This window comes from Odocoileus virginianus, chromosome 10 (assembly GCF_023699985.2).
Source record: "Odocoileus virginianus isolate 20LAN1187 ecotype Illinois chromosome 10, Ovbor_1.2, whole genome shotgun sequence".
Classification (NCBI taxonomy): Eukaryota; Metazoa; Chordata; class Mammalia; order Artiodactyla; family Cervidae; genus Odocoileus; species Odocoileus virginianus.
Genome location: NC_069683.1, coordinates 28,108,176 through 28,136,089, shown reverse-complemented (window position 1 = coordinate 28,136,089; position 27,914 = coordinate 28,108,176). Strand labels below are relative to the sequence as shown.

Here is a 27,914-nt window from a genome sequence, read left to right as displayed (position 1 = left end):
ATTTGCTGTGATGATTAAGTAATGGCTGGAAACCTAGTGCTTAGTATAGCGCTGTGCCCATGTGGGTTGAGCTAAAGGGGTGAAATTGAGCTGAATAACAGGAACTCCTTGCCGGCACCCAACATCTCACAGGGCATAGCATGCTCCTAGTCCAGTCTCTGCAAATCAGGGCTGTGTATAAGTCAGCATTCTGGCAGGAGTCAGATGGCACCCTGCAGCTAGATACTCTGAAGAGAGCATGAAGGCGGATTTAGGAAATTGACAGGGAATGGAAGCAGGTCTGGTAGCAACAGTGAGGAGGGAAAGCATTGCTAGGTTTGGAGAGCCAGGGTGGTATGGGTTTACTGGAACCCAAGGAGGGTAGCCAGGGTAGGACTGTGATGTCATGTAGGAACCCCCCCGCCTCCGTTCCCTCCATTCCGTCTCTTCCCACCCTATGGCACCTCTTTATGCACCAACCCAGATGGAAACTCAAGAGCAAGGAGGTGAGGCCCTTGATAGGTGAAGAAGTGTGTGAGCATTTGGCGGGGCAAGTGGGATGAGCAAGCAGGGGCAGTGGCAACAGTCAGGGTGGGATCCTCCCATTCCTTTTCAGTCTCCTCTGGGCAATGGGTGAAAGATAAGGTGAAGAAAGTGAAGAAAAGGGTGAAGAAACCCTGACCGGCTCCCTCCTCTGTCCACGGGATTTCCCAGGCAAGAATACTGGAGTGCCTTGCTATTTCCCACCCCAGGGATGAATCTGTGCTAATGTCTATCCCCAGACTCTTTAGTTACCAGATCTAGGATACTGTTTTTCATTGAGTTAGAGCTAGATTTTTCTCTTACTTACAACCTAGGAGTCACTTGAGCCTTTTCTTCCCCTGTTCCCTGTTAAGATTACTCACTTCTGTGTTCCACAGTACCCATGCAAACTTCTCTCATGGTCCTTATAACTGGTTGCTGTGAACTTTCTTTACTGGTGTGTCTCCTCCACAAAGCTGTGAGCGCCTTGAAGACAGGAGTCATGTCTGATGTGTCTTCAAGTCCTCAGTCCCCAGTGACACTGCTTGAAGACAGTAACCAAGTCTGATATATCTCCATGTCCCCAGTAACACACCATGCACTGGCCAGACCACACCAGGGGTGTTATCTTCAAGCAACACAGGTTAAGGGCATGTTAGCCAAGTGGAGCCTGTTGAGATGAGGGCAGTGGGGTAGAGTCTGGAGGTCACATTTTATGAAGAGCAGAAAAATCAGAAATGTGTAATGAGAAGATGAGACTGCTCTTAGGATAGAGCTCATCTGCTGACTCAACAGGCATTACTGGGCATCTGCATGTGAGGCCTTGGGCTGGTCCTGAGGGGCCATGGGTGATACAGCTATAGTCCCTGCCTGGGGAGCTCACAGTCTGGACAGGCTCAGACTTGGAAACAAGTAACGGGGGTGCCGGGTGAGGCTGGAGAAGGGCTCTCAGAAGAGGACTTGCAGGAGGGCAGAATTATGACGCTTGGGGGAAGGTTTCAGTTTGGAATGAGGAAACTTTCTAACAATTAGAACTATAAAGAATGCTCTACATCTGGGGCTGTGTGAGTGGGGCTGGGATGACCGCTTCATAGAATAGACACTGACGTCCTCTGTCAACAGAAGGACTGAAGGGGAGTCTACAGGGAATTCCTCATAATTACAAGTCATTGAACCACTGTTTCCTTTCACATGCTAGGATACAAAGACAAAACAAAACAAAGAACAGTCTTTGGCTTAAAAAAGCTCACAGTTTAGGTAAATTGAAAAAACGTAACACTGTAGCCTTACACTAGTGTCTCTTGAATTTGAATGATGTATGAACCCCCTTTTTAAAGGAAGTACTCAGTGCTAATAATCTAAATATGTTTCAAATTTAAACTCAGTTTAAACTTCAAGGCAGCTGTAAAAGCTACTCTTTCATACAGTGTTTAAGTACACATTTTAATGAAAATGGACAAAACAATAAGCTAATAAAATGCTAATATTGATAACACTAATGCTACAGGTCATATTGAGTTCTTCTGAAGCTGCCAGTTCTATAGACATATTCCTACTGGTAAATGAAGAAGGAATGATAGAATCGGGGGTTGGGAAGATCTCCTGGAGGAGGGAAAGGCTACCCACTTCAGTATTCTGGCCTGGAGAATTCCATGGACTGTAAAGTCCATGGGGTCTCAAAGTGTCAGACACAACTGAGCGACTTTCACTTTCACTAAAATAATAGATCTAGGGTCTAGCCATCACAGAAAAGAGGGAAAAAAAATTAAACCCCAAAACAGATCCTGTGTGTCACTTGATGTAAAAACACACCATCACCTATGAAGTAGGCTTGCTAAAAAAAGAAAAAAAAAATCATATCTGAATCAGAGTAAATATCAGGATCTACTTTTTAATCTTCAGGAAATACAGGAGGAAAAGATTTTCAAAAGGGAGGAGGAACCTATAGGTGAAAGGAGACTTAAGAGACATTTATGAGCCTTATGAACCAAATTCAGTGTGCAGACTTTCTTTTTTTTTTTTTTTTTCATTTATTTTTATTAGTTGGAGGCTAATTACTTTACATCATTGCAGTGGTTTTTGTCATACATTGAAATGAATTAGCCATGGATTTACATGTATTCCCCATCCCGGTCCCCCATCCCACCTCAGACTTTGTTTCAATTCTGGTTTGAACAAATCACCTATAGGAAGAGGGAGGGGTGAAGAGAGAGAAATATGAGTATTAATTGAATATTTGTTGATATTGAAGATATATTTTTATATGTGTTAATATATTGTGGTTATATTTTGAGTCCTATCTTTTGAGAATACATACTGAAATATTTATTCATGAAATAATATGATATCTGTGATTTGCTTCACAATAATCCAGGTACAGGGCAGGAAATGGGCCCAGGTTTAGATAAGCTACGACTGGTCATGAGTTGATTGTTTTACCTGAATTATGGGTACATGGGATTCACTGCTGTACATTGGAAAGATTTTATGATAAAAAGCTTCAATGATGAAAAACTCTAAGATGCTAAAACAGTTAAAATTCAAATACAACAGGCATTATACATTGCTGATAGGGATATAAATTAGCAAGTTTTATGGAAGGCAATATGACAATATCTAATAAAAATGCACATATCCTTTGACTCAGAAAATCACTTCTAGAAATGCAAACTCTGTGCTCACCACATGTGTTACAAACTGCAGATATACAAACAGACACACATCCACTTATTTTTATTTGGCTGCACCAGGTCTTAGTTGTGGCACATGGCATCTCTGATCTTCATTGTGGCATGCGAGATCTTTTCTGTGGCATGTGGGAGCTAGTTCCCTAACTAGGGATCAAACCCAGGCCTCCTGCATTGGGAGCTCAGAGTCTTAGCCATTGGACCACCAAGGAAGTCCTGGATTCTCACTGTAGCTTTAGTTGTAAAAGAAAGAATTAGTGATAATCTAAAAGGAGATCAGTCCTGGGTGTTCATTGGAAGGACTGATGCTGAAGCTGAAACTCCAATACTCTGGCCACCTCATGTGAAGAGTTGATTCATTGGAAAAGACCCTGATGCTGGGAGGGATTGGGGGCAGAAGGAGAAGGGGACGACAGAGGATGAGATTGTTGGATGGCATCACTGACTCAATGGACATGAGTTTGGGTAAACTCCAGGAGTTGGTGATGGACAGGGAGGCCTGATGTGCTGTGATTCATGGGGTCGCAAAGAGTCGGACATGACTGAGTGACTGAACTGAACTGAAACATCGTTAATGGGGGATTAGATAAATAAGTCATGATAAATCCACTGAATGGAATACTCCATGGTCATTTTTAAAATGAGGATGTTCTTTATATACTGACCTGATGCAATCTCCAAAGTACAGGGATGTGTGTATAATATGCTACCAGGTGAAAATGCATGTATGCCTAGATATGTATAAAATACATGTGAAGAATAAAAATGAGACATTTACCTTCATTTAAGCCTCTAGGAAAGGGCCTGGGTTTACAGGGAAAAGGGATAGGAGTAAGACTTACAATTCAGTAGTAGCATTTTGTACCTTTTACTTATCTGGCTGCCCATGCAGCATGTGGGAATCTCAGTTCCCTGACCAGGGATCAAATCCGTGCCCCCTGCATTGAGAACTTGGAGCCTTAACCACTGAACCACAAGGAAAGCCTACTTGTACCTTTTAAACTTTATTCCATGTGCATGCATTCCTGATATATTTTTTAGAAGATTTGTTTTAAAAGAAATAAAAATAAGATTAAGACATTAAAAATATAAAAACTATCTGGCAATGTGGGAAAATGCTTGGTTTAAAAGAGTATACAAAATTTTATCCACATAACATTTTATAATAATAGAATTATAAGGCAGAATAATGGGCTAGAATAATAAAAGATGTCGGCTTATGATCCAGTACTGGAAACACACATAAATGGAAAGGATGTTTTTTAGGTGGGAGTGAAATTTTTCTTATTTTTTTAAAACTGTATAGTTATTATAATATGGTGTGATAATATGTAAATTACAATTTAGTGAAAAAAAATCACATTTTGATTGTAAATATCTTATTTCCATAAAGGTTTTCAGAAAGAGGCTTTTTTCATGAAGCGAGGTGCACCTGGTCACGCTGCCAGAGCAGGTCCTGTTTGGTTTCCTGCCAGCCTCGCTGAGGAACAAGATGCTGGAAAAGTCACTGCAGTTGGTCACGTCCTCGCACTTAACACTCGTTTACCAGACCCTGGACAGTTTGTTTATTTGTGAGGAAAAGACTCTGAATAAACAAGAAGAGACTTTTTGGAGGTGGGAAAGCCAGGGTGTTAACTACCCTCCTTCGTATGCTGAGCTTCCTTCCTTGAGGAAGGGCCCCGGTGGGAAACCGGAGGTGGGCTCTGACCAGGAAGGAAGGAGAGTCAGGAACCCGCAGCAGTGGCCTGACCCAGTTCCACAGGCCCGGCGACCTCCTTGGCTCTCCCTGCTCACCCTTCAGAGAGAGCTGTGTGAGAGCGCAAAGACCCAGCTGAGGAGCCAGGGACTGACTCTGCCCCTAAGTGCACGACCTCGTAGAAGTCACTTAGCCTCCCAAGCCAGTTTTTTCATCTGTAAAATAAACCTGTCTTGCTTTGCAGCCAGAAGAGTGAATGAGATCGGCGTATTGTCTCATTCCGGGTCCCGTGCTACATCTCTGCCTAGACTGCGTCTCGGTCTCCTTGGCCTGCACCTCACACTTATCAGCCCTCTGCCCTCCCCTTCTCTCTTTGGGCTTCCAGACATAAACTGTCACTCATGATAGCTGTGCTCCGGATCCACAGACCCAACTGGGCCTCTTCACATGCCTCGTCCACAAGTATCTCAACCTTGATTCATCAAAAACTAAACTCGTTATCATCCTCTCCAAACTTGGTCATCATCCAGTGTTCTCTGTTCCAGCATTACCTCTAGCACCCGGAAACCTGGGGATTTTCCTTGACTCTACTCCAAAATACACGGGTAACAGCAGCAGAAGCCATCTTCTACCATATGGCCCGGGAAACAGAGGAAGCTGGACTGGAGTGACAGAATGAAGCGAAAACACCAGGAAGCACGGCAGAGAACAGAAGAGACCATGTGGGTTCCTAAGGACGACAAGTTCTGGTTTTGCTCAGCAGCCAGCTGCAGCTCCACTCTTGAATTTTTAAAATTTACCATCTTAACTATTTATTCATTTATTTATGATTGCTCTGGGTCTCCATCGCTGTGCAAGGGATTTCTCTAGTTGCAGCGAGCAGGCTTCTCATGGTGCTGGCTTCTCTTGTTGTGGAATACGGGCTCTAAAGGGTGAGGGCTTCACTAGTCGTGGCACAAATGAACACTTGGGTGGCTCACCTCCAGTACACGTCAATCAACAGCAGGGAGCAACTGCCATCTTGAATGTCGTTGGTTACTGTTTTACAGAGCCAGACAAGAACTGAGGTTGCCTGACTTCTTATTCAAGGCTCTTTCTACCTTAACTGCCTGTGGTGGCCAGTCTCCAAGATGACCCTTAATGATCTACACCTCCTATCACCTTTGTGTAGTCCCTTCCATACTGAATAAATAGGGCTCACATATTAGGAGACTGCAGAAATGACTGTGTGACTTCCAATGCTGGGTCATAAAAGACACTGTGGCTTCTACCTTGTCTCTTTCTGGCATCAATTGCTCTGGGGAAAGCCAGTTGCCATGCCATAAGAATATTCAAGCAGCCTTAAAAAGTGAAACCATCCCCAAGAAAAAGAAATGCAAAAAGGCAAAATGGTTGTCTGAGGGGGGCTTAGAAATAGCTGAGAAAAGAAGAGAAGAAAAAGGCAAAGGAGAAAAGGAAAGATATACCCATCTAAATGCAGAGTTTCAAAGATTATCAAGCCTGGAGAAGGAAATGGCAACCCACTCCAGTATTCTTGCCCAGAGAATCCCATGGACGGAGGAGCCTGGTGGGCTACAGTCCACGGGGTCGCAAAGTCCACATATCGCAAAGTCGGATACGATTGAGCAACTTCACATTCACTTTCACTTTCAACCCTCAGCTGAGAAGACTTTCAGCTCTTGTGTTTGTTATTGATTGTTTTCTTGAGTTCTCAAAGACCTGTGACCATATTTTTTTTTAAGTTGTCTGTTTTCTAATTGCATCACTTTACACACTGTTGCCTAAAATACATGGTATTTAGAATGCCTTCTTAATTATTTTGAGTAGCCATTGCCTGTATTTTCTTAGCACCTCGTTGGTTTTCTTATGTGAACTCATCTGACAGGGAAATGCAGATTTTTTGTTTGCCCGCTCTGCATACTGGACCATCTGAGTCAGTGTTCTAACTAATCCCTGATGGTCTCTAAGCTACTGTTCTACCAGACTCAGTAGTTATGTGCTTCAGAAATTTTTTGGTAGAATTGGTCCTATTAGAAGACCCTTGGTGTCACCTTTGTTATCTTAAAAGCTGGTCCCTTCGCTGAGGCTCTTAATTTTTTGAAAACTTGATTCTATTTCAGCTGAAAATTGGCAAGGCTATTTAAAAAATTGAGGGAAGCCATTTAAGAAATTGAAAAGTAATCACAAACAACATTGGGTAGTTGTGATTTTCAGTTCTGTATCAGTTGAATTTTTGTTCTCTTTTCCCTGTGTACGTGGTGATTCTATTTTTCTCCAATAAAATTTTTTATTAAAAAAAAACAAAAAACAAAGATTATCAAGGAGAGATAAGAAAGCCTTCCTCAGTGACCAATGTAAACAAATAGAGGAAAACAATAGAATGGGAAAGACAAGAGATCTCTTCAATAAAATTAGATACCAAGGGAATATTTCATACAAAGACAGGCACAATAAAGGACAGAAATGGTATGGACCTAACAGAAGCAGAAGATATTAAGAAGAGGTGGTAAAAATACACAGAAAAACTATACAAAAGAGATCTTAATGACCCAGTTAACGACGATGGTGTGATCACTCACCTACAGCCAGACATCTTGGAGTGCAAAGTCAAGTAGGCCTTAGGAAGCATCACTATGAACAAAGGTAGTGGAGGTGATGAAATTCCAGCTGACCTGTTTCAAATCCTAAAAGATGATGCTGTTAAAGTGCTTCACTCAATATGCCAGCAAATTTGGAAAACTCAGCAGTGGCCATACGACTGCAAAAGGTCAGTTTTCATTCCAATCCCAAAGAGAGGCAATGCCAAAGAATGTTCAAACTACTGCACAATTGCACTCATCTCACACACTAGCAAAATAATGCTCAAAATTCTCCAAGCCAGGCTTCAAGAGTATGTGAACCATGAACTTCCAGATATTCAAGCTGGATTTAGAAAGGGCAGAGGAACCAGAGGTCAAATTGCCAACATCTGTTGGATCATAGAAAAACAAGAGAATTCCAGAAGAACATCTACATCTGCTTCATTGACAATGCTAAAGCCTTTGACTGTGTGGATCACAACAAACTGTGGGAAATTCTTAAAGAGATGGGGATACCAGATCACCTTACCTGCCTCCTAAGAAACCTGCATGGAGGTCAAGAAGCAACAGTTAGAACATGGAACAATGGACTGATTCCAAATTGGGAAAGGAGTACATCAAAGCTACATATAGTTACCCTGCTTATTTAACTTCTATGCAGAGGACATCATGAGAAATGCCGGGCTGGATGAAGCACAAAATGGAATCAAGATAGCCAGGAGAAATATCAAAAACCTCAGATATGCACATGACACCCCCCCTTATGGCAGAAAGTGAAGAGGAACTAAGAGTCTTAAAGTTCAACATTCAAAAAATGAAGATCATGGCATCTGGTTCCATCACTTCATGGCAAATAGATGGGGAAACAATGGAAACATGGAGAGACTTTATTTTTTTGGGCTCCAAAATCACTGCAGATGGTGACTGCAGCCATGAAATTAAAAGACACTTGTTCCTTGGAAGAAAAGCTATGACCAACCTAGACAGCCTATTAAAAAGCAGAGACATTGCCAGCAAACGTCCGTCTGGTCAAAGCTATGGTTTTCCCAGTAGCATGTATGGATGTGAGAGCTGGACCATGAAGAAAGTTGAGTGCCAAAGAATTGATACTTTTGAACTGTGGTATTGGAGGAGAATCTTGAGAGTCCCTTGGAATGCAAAGAGATGAAACCAATCAGTCCTAAAGAAAATCAATCCTAGATATTTATTGGAAGGACTGATGCTGAAACTAAAGCTCCAATACTTTGGCCATCTGATGCAAAGATCTGACTCCTTGGAAAAGACCCTGATGCTGGGAAAGATTGAAGGCAGGAGAAGGGAGCAATAGAGGCCAAGATGGTTGGATGGCATCATCGACTCAATGGACATGAGTTTGAGCAAGCTCTGGAAGTTGGTGATGGACAGGGAAGCCTGGTGTGCTGCAGTCCACGGGGTTGCAAAGAATCAGATACTACTGAGCGACTGAACAACAACATAGAGTGAAGAGGAATTAAGACCTCCTGGTAATAACCAGTACTAACCAAGCATGTGAGTCAATCATCTTGGAAGCTGATTCCACAGCCTTAGTCTTCAGATGAGAGCTGCCCTGCCTAACATCTGTTCTTTTTTTTTTTTTTAATCTTTTAGCTGAGCCGTGCAGCATGTGGGATCTTAGGTCCCCAGCCAGGGGTTGAACCTGTGGCCCCTGCATTGGCAGCACGGAGTCTTAACCACTGAAGAACCAGGGAAGTCCCCCAACACCTGACATCTTGATTGCATCTCAGAAGAGACCTTGACCCAGAACCACTCAGCTAAGCGTCTTCCAAATATCCAAACCACAGTATTTGAGATAATACATGTTTATTCTTTTAAGTCATTAAGCTTTGGGGTGACCTGTTATAGATAATTAACATACAACCTTTATAGAGATCTAATATTTTTTTTAAAAAACCTTCTATTTTTGGCATTTGTACAGGGTCAGAAATTATTATTCTCTTTCCCCTAGCCTTTAGCCTAGCTCAGGTCACCTAACTAAAAAAGCCATCAGGCTTGAGGAATCCAACCCAGGAAGACAGAATCCCATATTACTCTTTAAAGAAGCCTTTCCCTTTCCCTGTTATGCAGAAAGCTCCCAGGTCTCCTAAGAATGTGAAAAATTCACATTACATCACCTTCACCTGGATGATCCTGAAAAATGATTCTTACAAAAAGCAAAGGAACTGGAGCCCAGACTTCCCCCAATTAAATACAGTATTGAGGAAATATTTGAGAAATGACACCCTATGATACCTGAGTTTTTCTGAGCTGAGAAATGGGTGTCGATAGTAGTGCTAATGCCTTATATTCATATAGTATACTTTTCACAATGTTTTCATATTTATATCTTAGGTAGGTTGGGAAGATATAAATAAACCATATACATATGGAACCAAGGGCCCAGAGCTCATGATCTGCCCACAGTCTCATGATGTGTGAATGACAGGGCCAGTTCTAGAATCTGGGTTCCAGTGACTCCAAGTCTGGTGCGGTGCTTTCCAAGGTAAGACCTCCAGGGTGAGATAATATAAACGCCTTTCAGCTGGGGCTGTCTTCTGAGGTCAATGTGCACTTGTAGGTCTCTTTAAAGGCCTCAAGGAAACGTGGTATTACTTCATCCACAGTGACATGCCTCTGGAGCTCCTCACTCAGGGAAGTGACGCCTGTCCCAACCAGCCCACAGGGCACAATGTGCTCAAACCACGTGAGGTTCGTAGAACAGTTCAGCGCCAGACCGTGGGACGTAACGTGCCTTCCACAGCGGACACCTGCAAGGCAAATCAACAGGTCTTAGAATAGACACCCTCGCTCCCCAGGCTTCATGATGGTCCTCAGTGAGATGAAGAAACTGGACTAGACCACTGATTTTCCAATTCTGTTTCTAGAGCACCCAAAAGGTTGTCCACAGATCAGGGGAGGGAGACAAAATGAGAGGAGATGCCTGTGGCTCCACAGTGGCTGCACTTACTATGGACATTACAGAAAGGTCCTTTAACAAAGATTCCACTGTTTTAAAAAAAAAAAAGTATGAAAAAATTTTCACCCTTATTGTCCAGATATTGTGAAGTAACCTGGCAACTCACTTCTCGTTGTCTCTCCATTTCTAAAAATGAGAGTGTTGAACCACGTGACCTCCGACGTGACCTTCTGGTTCTGAAGATACCAGTGAGGAGAGCCTTAGAAACTCTTGAAGGCAGTGGGCAGACGATTCAAAGCCCGCGCCAGTGACACCCCGCCCACCCGGAGCTCTGCCCTCACCACCATTGGTCCGGCCCCGCCAAGCCCCGCCCCGAGGCGCTCACCGATCGCGCAGATCTTGCGCTCGCCCAGCCAAACGCCGGTGTAGGGTGGGGGCCGCGCGCGGGCGCCCGGCAGGCCCTGGAGCTCGCACAGGCGCACGGCGCACGCCTCCAGCGCCGCCACGTGGGTGCGCAGGCGCAGGCCGAGGGGTCGTAAATCGAGTACCGGGTGGCACAGTAGCTGGCCCGGGCCGTGGAAGGTGGCTAGGCCGCCCCGGCCGAGGGGGCGCACCTCGGCACCCAAGGCCCGCAGTCGCGCTGTCTCCTCGGACGTCAGGCCTCCGCGCAACCCGGTGGTATACACGGGTCCCGCGGGCTCGCAGAGCAGAAGCGCACCCGCCTCGGGCCCTGGCTCGGCCTGCAGCCGCCGCAGCCAGCGCTGCTGCAACGCCAGCAACTCAGCGTAGGGCACCTGACTCAGCCACACCAGCCGTACAGCCGGTAGCAGCATTTCGCCAGCCGCGGCGTCTGCGGGGCCCCGCCTCCTTTCTGGGCCTAGGGGCGGGGACTCGGAGCCTCCGCCCCTAAATGCTTGTTACTGGCTGTTGAGTGTTTTGATACCTAACGTAAGCTCAGTTCAATTCAGTCGCTGAGTCGTGTCTGACCCTTTGCGACCCCATGGGCAGCAGCGAGCCAGGCTTCTCTGTCCATCACCAACTCCAGAAAATTGCTCAAACTCGTGTCCATCGAGTCCGTGATGCCATCCAACCACCTCATCCTCTGTTGTCCCCTTCTCCTGCCTTCAATCTTTCCCAGCATCAGCTTCAGCTGAAACTTTCAGTCCTTCCGATGAATATTTAGGACTGATTTCCTTTAGCGTGGACTGGTTGGATCTCCTTGCAGTCCAGGGGACTCTTAAGAGTCTTCTCCAACACCACAGTTCAAAAGTTGATTTTTCATTGATTATCTCTAGTAATTTTCTGGTAAAGTCTTCAGGGTTTTCTATGTAGAGGATCATGTCATCTGCAAACAGTGAGAGTTTCACTTCTTCTTTTCCTGTCTGGATTCCTTTTATTTCTTTTTCTGCTCTGATTGCTGTGGCCAAAACTTCCAAAACTATGTTGAATAGTAGTGGTGAGAGTGGGCACCCTTGTCTTGTTCCTGATTTTAGGGGAAATGCTTTCAATTTTTCACCATTGAGGATAATGTTTGCTGTGGGTTTGTCATATATAGCTTTTATTATGTTGAGGTATGTTCCTTCTATTCTTGCTTTCTGGAGAGTTTTTATCATAAATGGATGTTGAATTTTGTCAAAGGCTTTTTATGCATCTCCTGAGATAATCATATGGTTTTTATCTTTCAATTTGTTAATGTGGTGTATTACATTGATTGATTTGTGAATATTAAAGAATCCTTGCATTCCTGGGATAAAGCCCACTTGGTCATGATGTATGATTTTTTTTAATATGTTATTGGATTCTGTTTGCTAGAATTTTGTTAAGGATTTTTGCATCTATGTTCATCAGTGATATTGGCCTGTAGTTTTCGTTTTTTTGTGGCATCTTTGTCTGGTTTTGGAATTAGGGTGATGGTGGCCTCATAGAATGAGTTTGGAAGTTTACCTTCTTCTGCAATTTTCTGGAAGAGTTTGAGTAAGATAGGTGTTAGCTCGTCTCTAAATTTTTGGTAGAATTTAGCTGTGAAGCCATCTGGTCCTGGGCTTTTGTTTGCTGGAAGATTTCTGATTACAATTTCGATTTCCTTGCTTGTGATGGGTCTGTTAAGATCTTCTATTTCTTCCTGGTTCAGTTTTGGAAAGTTATACTTTTCTGAGAATTTGTCCATTTCTTCCAAGTTGTCCGTTTTATTGGCATAGAACTGCTGGTAGTAGTCTCTTATAATCCTTTGTATTTCAGTGTTGTCTGTTGTGATCTCTCCATTTTCATTTCTAATTTTGTTGATTTGGTTCTTCTCCCTTTGTTTCTTAATGAGACTTGCTAACGGTTTGTCAATTTTGTTTATCTTTTCAAAAAACCAGATTTTAGCTTTGTTGATTTTTGCTATGGTCTCTTTTGTTTCTTTTGCATTATTTCTGCCCTAATTTTTAAGATTTCTTTCCTTCTACTAACCCTGGGGTTCTTCATTTCTTCCTTCTCTAGTTGCTTTAGGTGTAGAGTTAGGTTATTTATTTGACTTTATTCTTGTTTCTTGAGGTAAGCCTGTAATGCTATGACCCTTCCCCTTAGCACTGCTTTTACAGTGTCCCATAGGTTTTGGGTTGTTGTGTTTTCATTTTCATTCATTTCTATGCATATTTTTATTTCTTTTTTGATTTCTTCTATGATTTGTTGGTTATTCAGAAGCATGTTATTTAGCCTCCATATGTTTGAATTTTTAATAGTTTTTTCCCCTGTAATTGAGATCTAATCTTATTGCATTGTGGTCAGAAAAGATGACGGGAATGATTTCAATTTTTTTGAATTTACCAAGGCTAGATTTATGGCCCAGGATGTGATCTATTGTGGAAAAGGTTCTGTGTGCACTTGAGAAAAAGGTGAAATTGATTGTTTTGGGGTGAAATGTCCTATAGATATCAATTAGATCTAGCTGGTCCATTGTGTCATTTAAAGTTTGTTTCCTTGTTAATTTTCTGTTTAGTTGATCTATCCATAGGTGTGAGTGGGGTATTAAAGTCTCCCACTATTATTGTGTTATTGTTAATTTCTCCTTTCATACTCGTTAGCATTTGCCTTACATATTGCGGTGCTCCTATGTTGGGTGCATATATACTTATAATTGTTATATCTTCTTGGATTGATCCTTTGATCATTATGTAGTGTCCTTCTTTGTCCCTTTTCACAGGCTTTATTTTAAAGTCTATTTTATCTGATATGAATATTGCGACTCCTGCTTTCTTTTGGTCTCCGTTTGCGTGAAATATTTTTTTCCAGACCATCACTTTTAGTCTGTATGTGTCCCTTGTTTTGAGGTGGGTCTCTTGTAGACAGCATATATAGGGGTCTTGCTTTTGTATCCATTCAGCCAGTCTTTGTCTTTTGGTTGGGGCATTCAAGCCATTTACATTTAAGGTAATTATTGATAGGTACGGTCCCATCGCCATTTACTTTGTTGTTTTGGGTTCGTGTTTATACAAACTTTCTGTGTTTCCTGTCTAGAGAAGATCCTTTAGCATTTGTTGAAGAGCTGGTTTGGTGGTGCTGAATTCTCTCAGCTTTTGCTTGTCTGTAAAGCTTTTGAATTCTCCTTCATATCTGAATGAGATCCTTGCTGGGTACAGTAATCTGGGTTGTAGTTCATTCTTCTTTAAATGTGTGGTAGAATTCTCTGTGAAACCATTTGGAAATTTCTTTGGGGGAGTTTTAAAACTACAACTTCTATTATCTCAATAGCTATAGAGCTATTCAAATTATCTATTTCATATTGGGTGAGTTGCAGTAGTTTGTGTTTTTCAAGGAATTAGTCCCTTTTATCTAAGTTGTCAAATTTGTGTGTGTAGAGTTGTTTGTGGTATTCACTTAGTGATCCTTTTTATGTTTACATGGTCTATAGTGTATCTTCTCTCTGATTTGTGAGTCTTGCTAGATGTTGTTAATTTTATTACTTTTTCCAAAGAGTCAGCTCTTTGTTTTATTGTTTCTATTGTTTTTATGTTTTCAATTTCATTTATTTCTGCTCTTATCTTTATTATTTCCTTCCTTCTGCTTGCTTTATTTGGTTCTTTTCTTGTGTATTCTCAGTGGGAGCTTAAATAATTGATTTGAGATTATTTTCCTCTTTTTTACTGTATGAATTCAGTGCTAAATTTAGTGCTAAACTTTTCCCTCTCGGTGTGACTTTAGCTGTATCCTACAAAGTTGGATATGATCTATGTTCGCTTTCATTCAGTTCAACATATTTTTAAAAATTTCCCTGAGACTTCTTCAACCCATGGATTACTTTGAAGTATGTTGTATTCCTGTTATCTTTCTGGTTTCTAATTTGATTCCATTGTGGATGGAATGATCCTAGTTCTTTTTTTGTTTGTTTGTTTGTTTTTTTTCATTTATTTTTATTAGTTGGAGGCTAATTACTTTACATCATTGCAGTGGTTTTTGTCATACATTGAAATGAATTAGCCATGGATTTACATGTATTCCCCATCCCCGTCCCCCTGATCCTAGTTCTTAAAAAAAAAAAAATTTAAGGTCCAGCATGTGGTCTATCTTGGTATATGTTCTGTGGGCAATTTAAAAGGATGTGTATTCTGCTGTTGTTGGGTGCAGTGGCCTATAAATGTTATTTAGAATCTGTTAGTCAGTGGTGCTGGTGCGTTCTTCTATATCCTTGCTGATTTTCTGTCTAGTTATTCTGTCAAGTGTTCAGAGAAAGGTACTTTAGTCTCCAACTTACCTAATTGTGGACTTACCTATTTCTTCCTTAAGTTTAATCAGTTTTTGCTTCATGCTTTTTAGCTCTGTTGTTTATTGCATATCCGTTTATGATTTCTATATATTCTTGATGAATTGACCTTTTTTATCACTTTATAAAGTAATTGTTTCTGATAATTTTTTCTCTCTGAAGTTTATATTATTCTAGCCACTCCCGCTTTCCTTTAATTTTGCATGTTTTATCTTTCCATCCTTTTGCTTTTAATCTGCCTTTATTGTTTTATTTAAAGTGAGTTTAGGGACTCCCCTAGTGGGCCAGTGGCTAAGACTCTGTGCTCTCATTGCAGGGGGACTGGGTTCAATCTCTGGTCAAGGAATTAGATCTCACATACCACAACTAAGGGTTTGCATGCCACAACTAAATCCTACAGGCTACAACAAAGATCAAAGATATTGTATGCTGCAACTAAGACTCAGTGCAGCCAAATAAATATTTTTAAAAATAGTAAAGTGAGTTTGTTATAGACAGCATATAGTTGGGTTATGCTTTTTTCCCATTAAACCAATCTCTGTCTTTTAATTGGTCTATTTAGGTCATTTAGGTTAAGGTAATTATTGAGTTTCCCAGGTGGCTTGGTGGAAAAGACTGCCTGTCAACACAGGAGACCCAGGTTCAATCCCTGGATCAGGGAGATCCCCTGGAGAAGGGTATGGCAACCCACTCCAGTATTCTTGCCTGAAAAATCCCATGGACAGAGGAGCCTGGTGGGCTACGTAGTCTATAGGATCACAAAGAGTGGGACATGACTGAGCACACAGCATGTGATTACTGACATATTAAGGCTTAAGTCTGACCCTTTATTTTGTTTGTTCTCTCTGTTTATTATTTGTCTGTTTTCTTTTTCTTGTGTTTCTGTGCTCAACATCATTAGTCATCAGGGAAATGTAAATTAAAACCACAATGAAAAGTTGTTATGCCATCACCAGAATGGCTAAAATTAAGAAGACTAAAGACAGCAAGTGTTGGCAAGGTTGTAACCAGAACTCTCACATGTTGCTTGTGATAGTGTAAAATGGCATAAACACTTGTAATAAAAGTCTGGCATTTTTTGTGAAATTAAATATACACCTATCCCATGACCCAGTTTTATTCCTAAGAATTTACCCATGATAAATGAAAACATTTATACCACAAAAAGATTTGTACAGCAAAGTCCATGGCAACTTTATTTATAATATTCCCAAATTGGGAACAGCCCAGGTGTCTACCTGTAAGAGAACTGATACAGTATGATATATTCATACAATGAAATACTGCTCAGCAGTTAAAATGGGCAAGATGTCCAAGGATGATGGAGCCACTAACCAACAGAGGGAACCCAGGGTGATGTGATCTTTCTTGGTTCCAGCCCCACTCCTAGACAAGAAAGTGGCCCCTCAAGAAGTGTGTAGCCAGGTTCCATATGCAATTTGTGAAGCTAAGGGAGTACAGGCACTTAAACATTAACTATCAACTAATCCTTATGTAGGGGATTTGTTGCTGTTCAGTCACTAGGTCATGTCCAACTCTTTGAGACTCCATGGACTGCAGCATGCCAGGCTCTTCTGTCCTCCACTATCTCCTGGAGTTTGCTCAAATTCATGTCCATTGAGTCAGTGATGCTATCTAACCATCTCATCCTCTGCCACCTCCTCCTGCTGCCTTCAATCTTACCCAGTACCAGGGTCTTTTCCAATGAATCGGCTCTTTGCATTAGGTAGTCAAAATGCTGAACCTTCAGCTTTAGCATTGGCCTTTCCAAAGAATATTCAGGGTTGATTTCCTTTAGGATTGACTGGTTTGATCGCTTGGCAATCCACGGGACTCTCAATAGTCCAGCACCACAATTCAAAAGCATCAGTTCTTCGTTGCTCAGTCTTCTTCATGGTCCAACTCTCACAACCGTACTGGAAAAACCATAACTTTGACTATATAGACCTAATCTACAATTAATTTTTGTGTATGGGACTAGTCCACAGAGGTTGGGAAGGAAGAAGTGAGAATTGGAGCTGGGACAAGGAATAACAACTAAAATCAGGCTCTGGGCCAAGAAATTAAGAAAGAGACCAGATAGTATGGACAGACATATACAATGGTAGGTTTCAGAACAGATTACAAAAGTCATTGTGAGTCATCAATGGCAGTGCTGTTTAAAAGCAAACATAACATTTAGATAGCTCCAGGCTATCAGAGGTTGGATTACTTAAGGCCCTGTCCCAGAGTAGCTGTAGTCAATAAATAAATATGTGATGGGGAAAGTAACTCAAATGACCTGGTTCCTATAAAAGATGAACTCAGTGCTTTAGCCTGAGAAAGGTCCTGGCATGAATTGGAAGGAGCTAGGCTGGGAAGTTGGGGATCTGAGTTCATGTCCTGTGTCTATCACTGTTGATTTGAGAACATGAGCTCCTTTGTGGTAGGTAATGTACAGTTTGATCACTGGATCCCACCTAGCCTAGTACCTGGTGTCAAGTAAGTTCTTAGGCTGTCACTATTTGTAGAATGAATGAACGGCTCATTAAATGGATGAATAACTAGCTGTATGTCCTTTAACAGTGACCTTTACCAGCAATCTTGACCATAAAGGGAAACATTGGGTCTCAGTTTAGTTTAGTCACTCATTTGTGTCCAACTCTTTGAGACCCCATGGACTGCAGCATGCTAGGATTCCCTGTCCATCACAAACTCACAGTTTGCTCAAACTCATGTCCATCAAGTTGGTGATGCCATCCAACCATCTCATCCTCTGTCATCCCCTTCTCCTGCCTTCAATCTTTCCCAGAATCAGGGTCCTTTCCAATGAGTCATTCTTCCAATCAAGTGGCCAAAGTATTGGAGTTTCAGCTTCAGCATCAGTCCTTCCAATGAATATTCAGAACTGATTTCCCTTAGGATGGACTGGTTGAATCTTCTCCAACACCACACTTCAAAAGCATCAATTATTTGGCACACAGCCTTCTTTTTGGTTCAACTCTCACATCCATACATGACTGTTGGAAAAACCATAGCTTTGAGTAGATGGACATTTGTTGGCAAAGTAATGTCTCTGCTTTTTAATATACTGTCTAGGTTGGTCATAGCTTTTCTTCCAAGGAGCAAGTGTCTTTTAATTTCATGTCTGCAGTCAACATCTGCAGTGATTTTGGAGCCCAGGAAAATGAAGTCTGCCACTATTTCCATTGTTTCCCCATCTATTTGCCATGAGTGATGGGACCAGATGCCTTGATCTTAGTTTTCTGAATGTTGAGTTTTAAGCCAACATTTTCACCCTCCTCTTTGACTTCAGCAAGAGGTTCTTTAGTTTCTCTTCACTTTCTGCCATTAGGGTGGTGTCACCTGCATATCTGAGGCTACTGACATTTCTCCCAACAATCTTGACTCCAGTTTGGGCTTCATCCAGCCCACCATTTTGCATGATGCCCTCTGCATAGAAGTTAAATAAGCAGAGTGACAATATACAACTTTGATGTACTCCTTTCCCAATTTGGAACCAGGCCATTGTACATGTCCAGTTCTAACTGGTGCTTCTTGACCTGCATACAGATTTCTCAAGAGGCAGGTCAGGTGGTCTGGTACTCCCATCTCTTGAAGAATTTTCCACATTTATCATGATCCACAGAGTCAAAAGCATTGGTGTAGTCAATAAAGCGGAAGTAGATTTTTTTTCTGGAACTCTCTTGCTTTTTTGATGATCCAACGAATGCTGGCAATTTGATCTCTTGTTCCTCTGTCTTTTTTGAATACAGCTTGAAAATCTGGAAGTTCATGGTTCATGAACTGTTGAAGCCTGGCTTGGAGAATTTTGAGCATTACTTTGCTAGTGTGTGAGATGAATGCAAATGTGCAGTAGTTTGAACATTCTTTGGCATTGCCTTTCTTTGCAAATGAAATGAAAACTGACCTTTTCCAGTCCTGTGGCTACTCCTGAGTTTTCCAATTTTGCTGGCATATTGAGTGCAGCAATTTAACAGCATCATCGTTGAGGATTTAAAATAACTCAGCTGGAATTCCATCACCTCCACTAGCTTTGTTCGTAGTGATACTCCCTAAGGCCCACTTGACTTCACACTCCAGGATGTCTGGCTCTAGGTGAGTGATCACACCATCATGGTTATCTGGGTCATTAAGATCATTTTTGTATAGTTCTTCTGTGCATTCTTGCCACCTTTTCTTAATATCTTCTGCTTCTGTTAGGTCCATACCGTTTCTGTCCTTCAGTGTCTAGGAATCTCCAGCAGAGGCTTGGGTCAACACTGGCCTGCTGCAGGATCAGGGGCACTGAATACAACAGTGCAAAGCACAAGTCCTTTTGAAGGAGGTCAGGATTGTCTTCATTACCCCTACCGTAATTTGGCCTCAGGCCAAACAATAGGAAGGGAACACAACCCCGCCCATCAACGGAAAATTGGATTAAAGATTTACCGAGCATGGCCCTTTTCATTATAGGGGACAGGAATGAAAAAGTAGGAAGTCAAGAAATACCTGGAGTAACAGGCAAATTTGGCCTTGGAGTACAGAATGAAGCAGGGCAAAGGCTAATAAGAGTTTTGCCAAGAGAACGTACTGGTCATAACAAACAGTCTCTTCCAACAACACAAGAGACAGCTCTACACATGGACATCACCAGATGGTCAATACCGATATCAGATTGATTATATTCTTTGCAGCCAAGGATGGAGAAGTTCTATACAACCAGCAAAAACAAGACCAGGAGCTGACCGTGGCTCAGATCATGAACTCCTTATTGCCAAATTCAGACTTAAACTGAAGAAAGTGGGGAAAACCACTAGACCATTCAGGTCTAATCCCATACAATAATACAGTGGAAGTGAGAAATAGATTCAAGGGATTAGACCTGATAGACAGAGTGCCTGAAGATCTATCCATGGAGGTTCGTGACATTGTCTAGGAGACAGGGATCAAGACCATCCCAAAGAAAAAGAAATGCAAAAAAGCAAAATGGCTGTCTGAGGAAGCCTTACAAATAGCTGTGAAAAGAAGAGAAGCAAAAAGCAAAGGAGAAAAGGAAAGATAAACCCATTTGAATGCAGAGTTTCAAAGAATAGCAAGGAGAGATAAGAAAGCCTTCCTCTGTGATGTGTGCAAAGAAATAGAGGAAAACAATAGAATGGGAAAGACTAGATATCTCTTCAATAAAATTAGAGGTACCAAGGGAACATTTCATGCAAAGATGGGCACAATAAAGGACAGAAATGGTATGGATCTAACAGAAGCAGAAGGTATTAAGAAGAGGTGGCAAGAATATAAAGAAGAATTATACAAAAAAGATCTTCATGACCCAGATAACCACAATGGCATGATCACTCACCTAGGCCAGACATCCCATAATGCAAAGTCAAGTGGGCCTAAGGAAGCATCACTACGAACAAAGTTAATGGAGGTGATGGAATTCCAGTTGAGCTATTTCAAATCCTAAAAGATGATGCTGTGAAAGTGCTGCACTCAACATGCCAGAAAACTTGGAAAACTCAGCAGTGGTCACAGGACTGGAAAAGGTCAGTTTTCATTCCAATCCCAAAGAAAGGCAATGCCAAAGAATGCTCAAACTACCACACAATTGCACTCATCTCACATGCTAATAAAGTAATGCTCAAAATTCTCCAAGCCAGACTTCAACAGTACGTGAACTGTGAACTTCCAGATGTTCAAGCTGGATTTAGAAAAGGCAGAGGAACCAGAGATCAAATTGCCAACATCTGATGGATCATCGAAAAAGCAAGTGTTCTAGAAAAACATCTATCTCTGTTTTATTGACTATGCCAGAGCCTTTGACTGTGTGGATTGCAATAAACTGTGGAAAATTCTTCAAGAGAAGGGAATACCAGACCACCTGACCTTCCTCCCTAGATTGTAAGCAGGTCAGGAAGCAACAGTTAGAAATGGACATGGAACAACAGACTGATTTCAAATTGGGAATGGACTAGTCAAGGCTGTATATTGTCACCCTGCTTATATAATTTATATGCAGAATACATCATGTGAAATGCTGGGCTAGATGAAGCACAAGCTGGAATCAAGGTTGCAGGGAGAAATATCAATAACCTCAGATATGCAGATGACACCACCCTTATGGCAGAAAGTGAGGAAGAACTAAAGAGCCTCTTGATGAAAGTGAAAGAGGAGAGTGAAAAGTTGGCTTAAAGCTCAACATTCAGAAAACTAAGATCAGGGAATCCAGTCCCATCACTTTATGGCAAATAGATGGGGAAACAATGGAAACAGTGAGAGACTTCATTTTCTTGGGCTCCAAAATCACTGCAGATGGTGACTGCTACCATGAAATTAAAATACGCTTACTCCTTGGAAGGAAAGTTATGACCAAACTAGAGAGTATATTAAAAAGCAGAGACATTGCTTTGCCGACAAAGGTCCATCTAGTCAAAGCTATGGTTTTTCTAGTAGTCATGTATGGATGTGAGTGTTGGACTATAAAGAAAGCAGAGTGCTGAAGAATTGATGCTTTTGAAGTGTTGTGTTGGAGAAGACTTGAGAGTCCCTTGGACTGCAAGGAGATCGAACCAGTCCATCCTAAAAGAAATCAGTCCCGAATATTCATTGGAAGGACTGATGTTGAAGCTGAAACTCCAATACTTTGACCACCTGATGTGAACAGCTGCCTCATTTGTAAAGACCCTGATGCTAGGAAAGCTTGAAGGTGGGAGGAGAAGGGGACGACAGAGGATGAGATGGTTGGATGGGATCACCGACTCAATGGGCCCGAGTTTGAGTAAAGTCCGGGAGTTGGTGATGGACACGGAGGTCTGGTGTGCTGCAGTCCATGGGGTCGCAAAGAGTCAGGCATGACTGAGTGACTGAAATGAACTAAACTGATGTAACTTATTATGCATTCCCATAATATTTTACCATAATACATAAAACTCACGATGTGTATTTTTTAATCTAAAATATTGTTCCAAGAATTTTGTTGACAATTTCAGTTGCTACTGAAAAGTTTCTCTAAATGGATATTAATAAGGTAAAAAAAATGTTTAAACACTGACTCAACAAAGTTTATCTAGTTTTAGGCCTTATTGTCAATTAAGCAAAATTATTTGAAAATGTTGATGACAATGCATAATTACTGATTCTGTGAAGTGAAAGGAAGAAAAATTTTTATGAATTATGTTATCATCCATGAGCTGTGTATTTCTTTTTATTGAATTTTACTGTCCACCAATAGGACACCATTAAATTCAGTCATCTTTGACTTTTTGTCAACATTCAATCATTGCTCAAAAATCTATAGCTTTTGAGCAAAAGAATCCTGACATTTCTATTGTTCTGGAATAAGCTTACAATGATGATATAAATTAGATGGGTGATTGCCTGGAGTGGAACAGAGGGAAAATTGACTGTCAGTGAGCATAAGGCAACTTTCTGAGGTAATGGGTATATTCTACATTCATGAGTGATTAGGGTGGTTACATAATATATTTGTCAAAGCTCCTCAAACCATACCGTTATAATGTGTGCATTTTATTTTGTGTAAAAAAATGCCTTGATATAGTTAAGAAGACTTTGCATCTTAATAAGTAACTGATTTAACATGATTTATAACTTTGAAATATTTAGACTTACAGTGTGTGCGTCCCATTGTGTTTTTGGCCTGGACTCCAGGGATATTGCCTTGGTTTCCAGTGAGAGTACCTGGGCAGATGGTGGTGCTGTTAATGAGATGAGGAAAGCACAGGAGGGTTAGGTTTGGTGGGGGCAGGGTTGCATACAACTGGTACTGGCCACCCCATCACGAAAAGCACTGCTGCTCGGAGGCCCTTTGCTGTCCCACTGGCTGGCCTTCCCTCTGGGACCCTCAGACCCTCCCACTCTCCAGTATCTAAAGAGTTAATACCTGGTACAGTGATGGCCTTCAAGATACTGATCCCAAACCTTGGGGACCTGTGGGGGCTTGTGCCCTAAATATTTTAGTATCACTGCTCTTGGGATTGAGCAAGGAAGCATGTAAATCAGAGTTCATTTGGGGAAATATAGAGATGACTATAAGATATCCAAGTGTAAAGGAGTTCACTGGTGGCCTAGTGGTTAATAATCTGCCTTCCGGCATAGAGGACTTGGATTTGATTCCTGGTTGAAGATCTGGGATGCCACGTGCCGCAGGGAACTAAGCCCTTGTGCCGCAACTAGACAGCCCGTGGGCCAAAACTAGGGGGAAGCCTGAGTGCTACAACTAAGATCTGACGCAGCCAAGAAAAAAAAAAAAAGATGTCCAAGTGGAAATATCAGCACAATATTATGTAAATGGATAGAAGTTGAAAACAGAGTTCTGGGCTGCTGATGGAAATTGTTGGCTCCCTCTTGCCAACAGACTTGAGTCCACACTCCCTTGTGTTTATCATCCAGTTCTCACCTATCTTTCCAGGTCCACCTCCCAGCCAGGACCCCTGTCACCGTGCTGCTTCCTGATCCCTCTGTGTTCTAGGACATTCTATTCCTGGACCCCTGCCTGGAATACCCGGGCTCATCTTTCCACTGGCCGCCCTCCTCCTCATCTCTCAGGGCTCAGCTGACATGTCTCCTCCTCCGGAGGCCTCCTTGCTCCTTGTCTACCCTCCATGGCCCTCCACGTAGAGGAGAGCACACTGCCTTTTGCACTTCTGTTTAGATCCCTGCCTTCTGTATTAGGAAGTCAGCTCCTCCAGGTCAGGATGGGGTCTGGTGGCTCTCTGGACCCAGTAGATGTGATGAAATCTTCCAGGAAATAATGAAGGAACGGATGGTGACACAGAGTCCCAGCTGTCGGCACCACAGCCGTACTCACTGTGAAACCTCTGCACATGTTGAACCACGCATGTAGACAGACAAAACTTGCTCTTCTTTAAGGAATAGGCTCTTAAAAGGCAAAGACCACTTTTTCCACATCACACCTCACTCTCTCATAGATTGAGAAGGAGCCCACCAAAGAATGGAAGAGCCTGGTCAGATGAAATTGACTCTCAGTCTGGACTTTCATGAGCTGAGTGACCTTGGGGTAAGTTACTTAACTTCTCTAAGCCTCAGGTTTCCCAGTTGTTAAGAATGGAGATATCAATACCTACCTCATAAGGTGGATATGAGGAATGAATGAAATAGTTTATATAAAAGTGTTCGGTGGTTACCAGAGGCTGGGAGCAGGGGGCCTGGTAATTATTATTAGTGGGTACAGAGGTTTAGTTTGGGATGATGGAAATGTTTTGGAAATGGATCGTGGTGATGCCACCATGTAAATGCAATAATGCCACTGAACTGTATACTTTTAAAAAATGGCTAAAAAGGTACATTTTATATTATATATATAATAAAAATAAACAAATAAATGATATCCTGAGTAAAAAAAGTCAGACACACACACACAAAGCAGGTCCCTCGTACCTAGTAGGTGATCTGTGTGTCTGAGTTTCTTTCTTCCCTGCTTCTGGATTTCTCTGCACCTGGGTTCCGGGCCTTGGCCAAGAGGCAGGATGAAGGAATGAGAAACCGGTGTCAAGGGAGGAAGTGATTAAATGTTGAACGAGGATCTGGTGGTTGTGGGGTCAAAGCCAGGATGGCTCGCTGGGAAGGCCAGGCATGAGGAGGCGGGCTGCCTCCCTGCCTGGAAGGAAGAGGATGTCCGGAGGTCAGGGATGACACTAGTGTTTGTGGCCATGGGAGAGAAGTGAGATAGCTAAATTAAGGAGGAAAGCTGGGTGGGAATCTCAGGATGTCCATACTGGCCTATGTGGCAAAAATAAATGCTTTTCTAAGTGAATACATACATGAACAAAAGAGTACAGATTTTTTTTTTTTTTTAAGCCTTCAAATCCACCTTATTGCTCCACTTTACCAAGGACAAGGGCAGCATAATAAGCTGAGAAAGGAACAAAGAGATTTCTAGATTCTGGCTGCTATGGGGAAATTACAAATGAGGTCTGACACTGTCTTTGTTTCTTTTTCATTATGAAAAATACCTTGCCTGACATGGGCACCTTGCCACCATTGGGAGAACCGTGAGAATCCAGTTTGTTCCCAAAACACTGTCACAGGGAGGTGAGGTCACAAGGGTCACAATTTTTCCCCAGGGCAGTCCAAACCAAAAATAAGTAAATGAAAAAATGGTAAATAAATAATGTCCCCAGAAACACTGAAATAGGAATCAGAGCACATGGTTTCTGGCCTGATGCTTTCACATCCTAGCTGGGTACCTGGGCAAGTCATTTCCACTTTCTGTACTTCAGCTATAGTGCACTTCTATCTTTAATATTCAATGAGTCTAGGATATACTTTCAAAAAAATTTTTTTAAATTATTTGATTGTGCTGGGTTTTTCCGTTGTAGCGTGTAGGATCTAGTTCCCTGTGCAGGGAAGTATGGACCAGAAATGGATCAGACTGCTCTGAGCTTGCAGTCTAAGGGATAGAAAGGATGACGTGGCAGCAAGGCAAAAGGGTAAATAAACCATCATACCAGCAGGGGCTATGATCCTGGGGACTGTGTGTAGGCAGTGTGGTAGAGAGGCAGAGTAGGCAAGTTTCACACAGCTTGCAGAGGCCAGGTAGGGCTTCCAGAGGAAGAATCCACTTACGGGACAAGTAGAAGGTCACCAGGCAAATAAAGGGGGAAGCAGCAGAATAGCAAATGCACAAATGTATGACCAATCCCAGGAGATGAGTGTTCTGCCTTATAGTTCTTCAAGAAAAGACATCCTAGAGTTTTGGAAATGATTAGATCAGAGCCTCAGATCTGAGTCTGTGGACCCCCTTGAGCCCAATAGATGTATTTTTAGGAGCCTGAGATGTGTCTCTGAGATTTTCTAAATGTTATATTTCATTTTGGCAGTGATCCAGACAAGTTAAAACAAACGTGTTCTGAATTGGCTGAAAGACCCCCACCTGCCTTGTCATTTTGGCATTCACTTTATATTTGTGATCGCTCTAATACCCAATTGAGCTACGTGAATTGTAGCCTGACCAGGAAAATAGGGAGGTGGACTTACTGGAAATGATGTTTCTGTGCAAAGTGAAAGTCACATGGGGGCTTGGTGAGCTGTCAAGATAAAGATTTTCCAGGAGTTTGACCAGGGAAGCATGATGGTAGATGCCATAGTAACACAGTGCAATGGGTGCCAGGCACAAAAGAACTGTGCCACAGTCAGGTTTCAAATAGCAGTTTAATTTCGCCAAACAACATCTTCAGTCACATTAAGTTGAAGTGCATATTTGAATTTTGTAAGTTTTATAGTTTTATTTTCTACATGTCTTTGTTTAGAGTTGTAGAAGAGCCATAAGCATAGGCATATATACTGTGTTGTGCTTATAAATATGTAAGTGGTATTAAAATAATTTAAGTCAACTTTGGGGTGAGTCTGTGAGAAGTTTAAACAGAGGCCCACCCATTCATTATTTGAATTTGAGAAACATTCTGTTAGCTCCTTAGTGTACGTTCTCATCCTTAAGGATTTTATTTGAGTCTAGTGGGAGTCTTTCCTGCTGCCACCTAAGATCAGAATGACCTCCAAGAAGATGAACCAACAACCTATTATTGTGTAGTTCCAAGATAAGGTGCTCAGGGCTTCTAGGAGGCAACTGCATCTTCCAGGGTCAGGCACATCTGACATTTCCTTTACCATTTTCTGCTGCCCTCGATATGTATACCTTCTGCTGCAGCCATGCATCAAGGTTGATACCTTTGTGGTGACTACTGAGTAATCTGGGTAAAGTCTTTAACTTCTCCAAGCTTCAGGTCAGGCTAATAAAACTTTACCCCTCAGGGCTGTTGTGAGGATTAATTGGTCAGGTGCTTGGAATACAGTTAACAGTTATTCTAATAGCCACCATTAATGCTAAACACATTTCCTGCATTATCTCGTCTAATCTTGCCGACCAGTCTACATGGAGATTTTTTTTTAAATATATATTTATTTGGCTGCCCTGGGTCTTATCTGTGGCTTACTGGATCTTCAATCTTCCTTGCAACATGCGGGAAATTTAGTTGTAACCTGTAGGATCTAGTTCCCTGACCAGAGATTGAACCCAGGCACTCTGCATTGGGAACATGGAGTTTTAGCCACTGGACCACCAGGAAAGTCCCTGCATAGACATAGTTTATCTCAATCTTATAGGTCAAGAAACAGGCTAACGGAGGTGAAGGGAATTTGCTCAAACAGCAGAACTGGGGTTCAAATTTAACTCTCAGACTTGCAAATTGCCTTAGTTTATGACCATTGCCCCAAATACTCACACCCTGCCAACTCCACCTATGTTAATCCTGCTTGCTGGTTGAAAAATTCTTACTGAAGTTAAATTCTCCTCCTGTGTGCTCCTACCTTTAGCTTGGCCTCACGAATTGTAGGAATTTAATCTAGTTTTGTGTTATACAGGGTCAGTTTACCCAGGACACACCCGTTGAGGGTGGGAGATGGGGACAGATTATCTGAAGCCTGGGAACAATCGAACATTCTCTGGCTCCGAGCCCTGACCTAGTGAAGTCACCTAGACCCAGAGCCCCTTCCCAGAAAACCTTCACCACTCCTTTCCCTTGGCTGAGTTCCCAGGGGCTCACTTGGTGTTTGTTATACTGAATGGAATTGAATGGAGCCAGGAGACTTGGGCTTGCGTCCCTGACCTGTGACTACAGTGTCTAATCTGGGCAAACTCTCACATTTTATGTAATGAGGGTAGGGGTATGTGTGTGGGAAATGAGTGCTTGGGGAAGTCCTATCTAGCTTCAACATTCTATAGCTGCTGAAGTTGTTTAGCTGGAGTATCAGCATGAGACCT

At 42.0% G+C, this 27,914-nt stretch overlaps 1 protein-coding gene and 1 long non-coding RNA gene across 2 annotated transcripts; one reads left to right on the top strand and one right to left on the bottom strand.

Moving 5' to 3' along the window:
* Positions 1-400: 400 nt before the first annotated feature.
* On the top strand, positions 401-9,624 carry LOC139037118 (uncharacterized). The gene is made up of 2 exons (XR_011489937.1): positions 401-485; positions 4,582-9,624. It is a non-coding gene; the product is annotated as an uncharacterized lncRNA (long non-coding RNA).
* LIPT2 (lipoyl(octanoyl) transferase 2) lies at positions 9,286-11,355 on the bottom strand. The gene is made up of 2 exons (XM_020879857.2): positions 10,781-11,355; positions 9,286-10,246 (listed from the first exon to the last, which is right to left on the bottom strand). Exons 1-2 carry the CDS (start codon positions 11,226-11,228, stop codon positions 10,017-10,019), a joined length of 678 nt encoding a protein of 225 aa, XP_020735516.2. The 5' UTR covers positions 11,229-11,355; the 3' UTR covers positions 9,286-10,016.
* Positions 11,356-27,914: the final 16,559 nt, after the last annotated feature.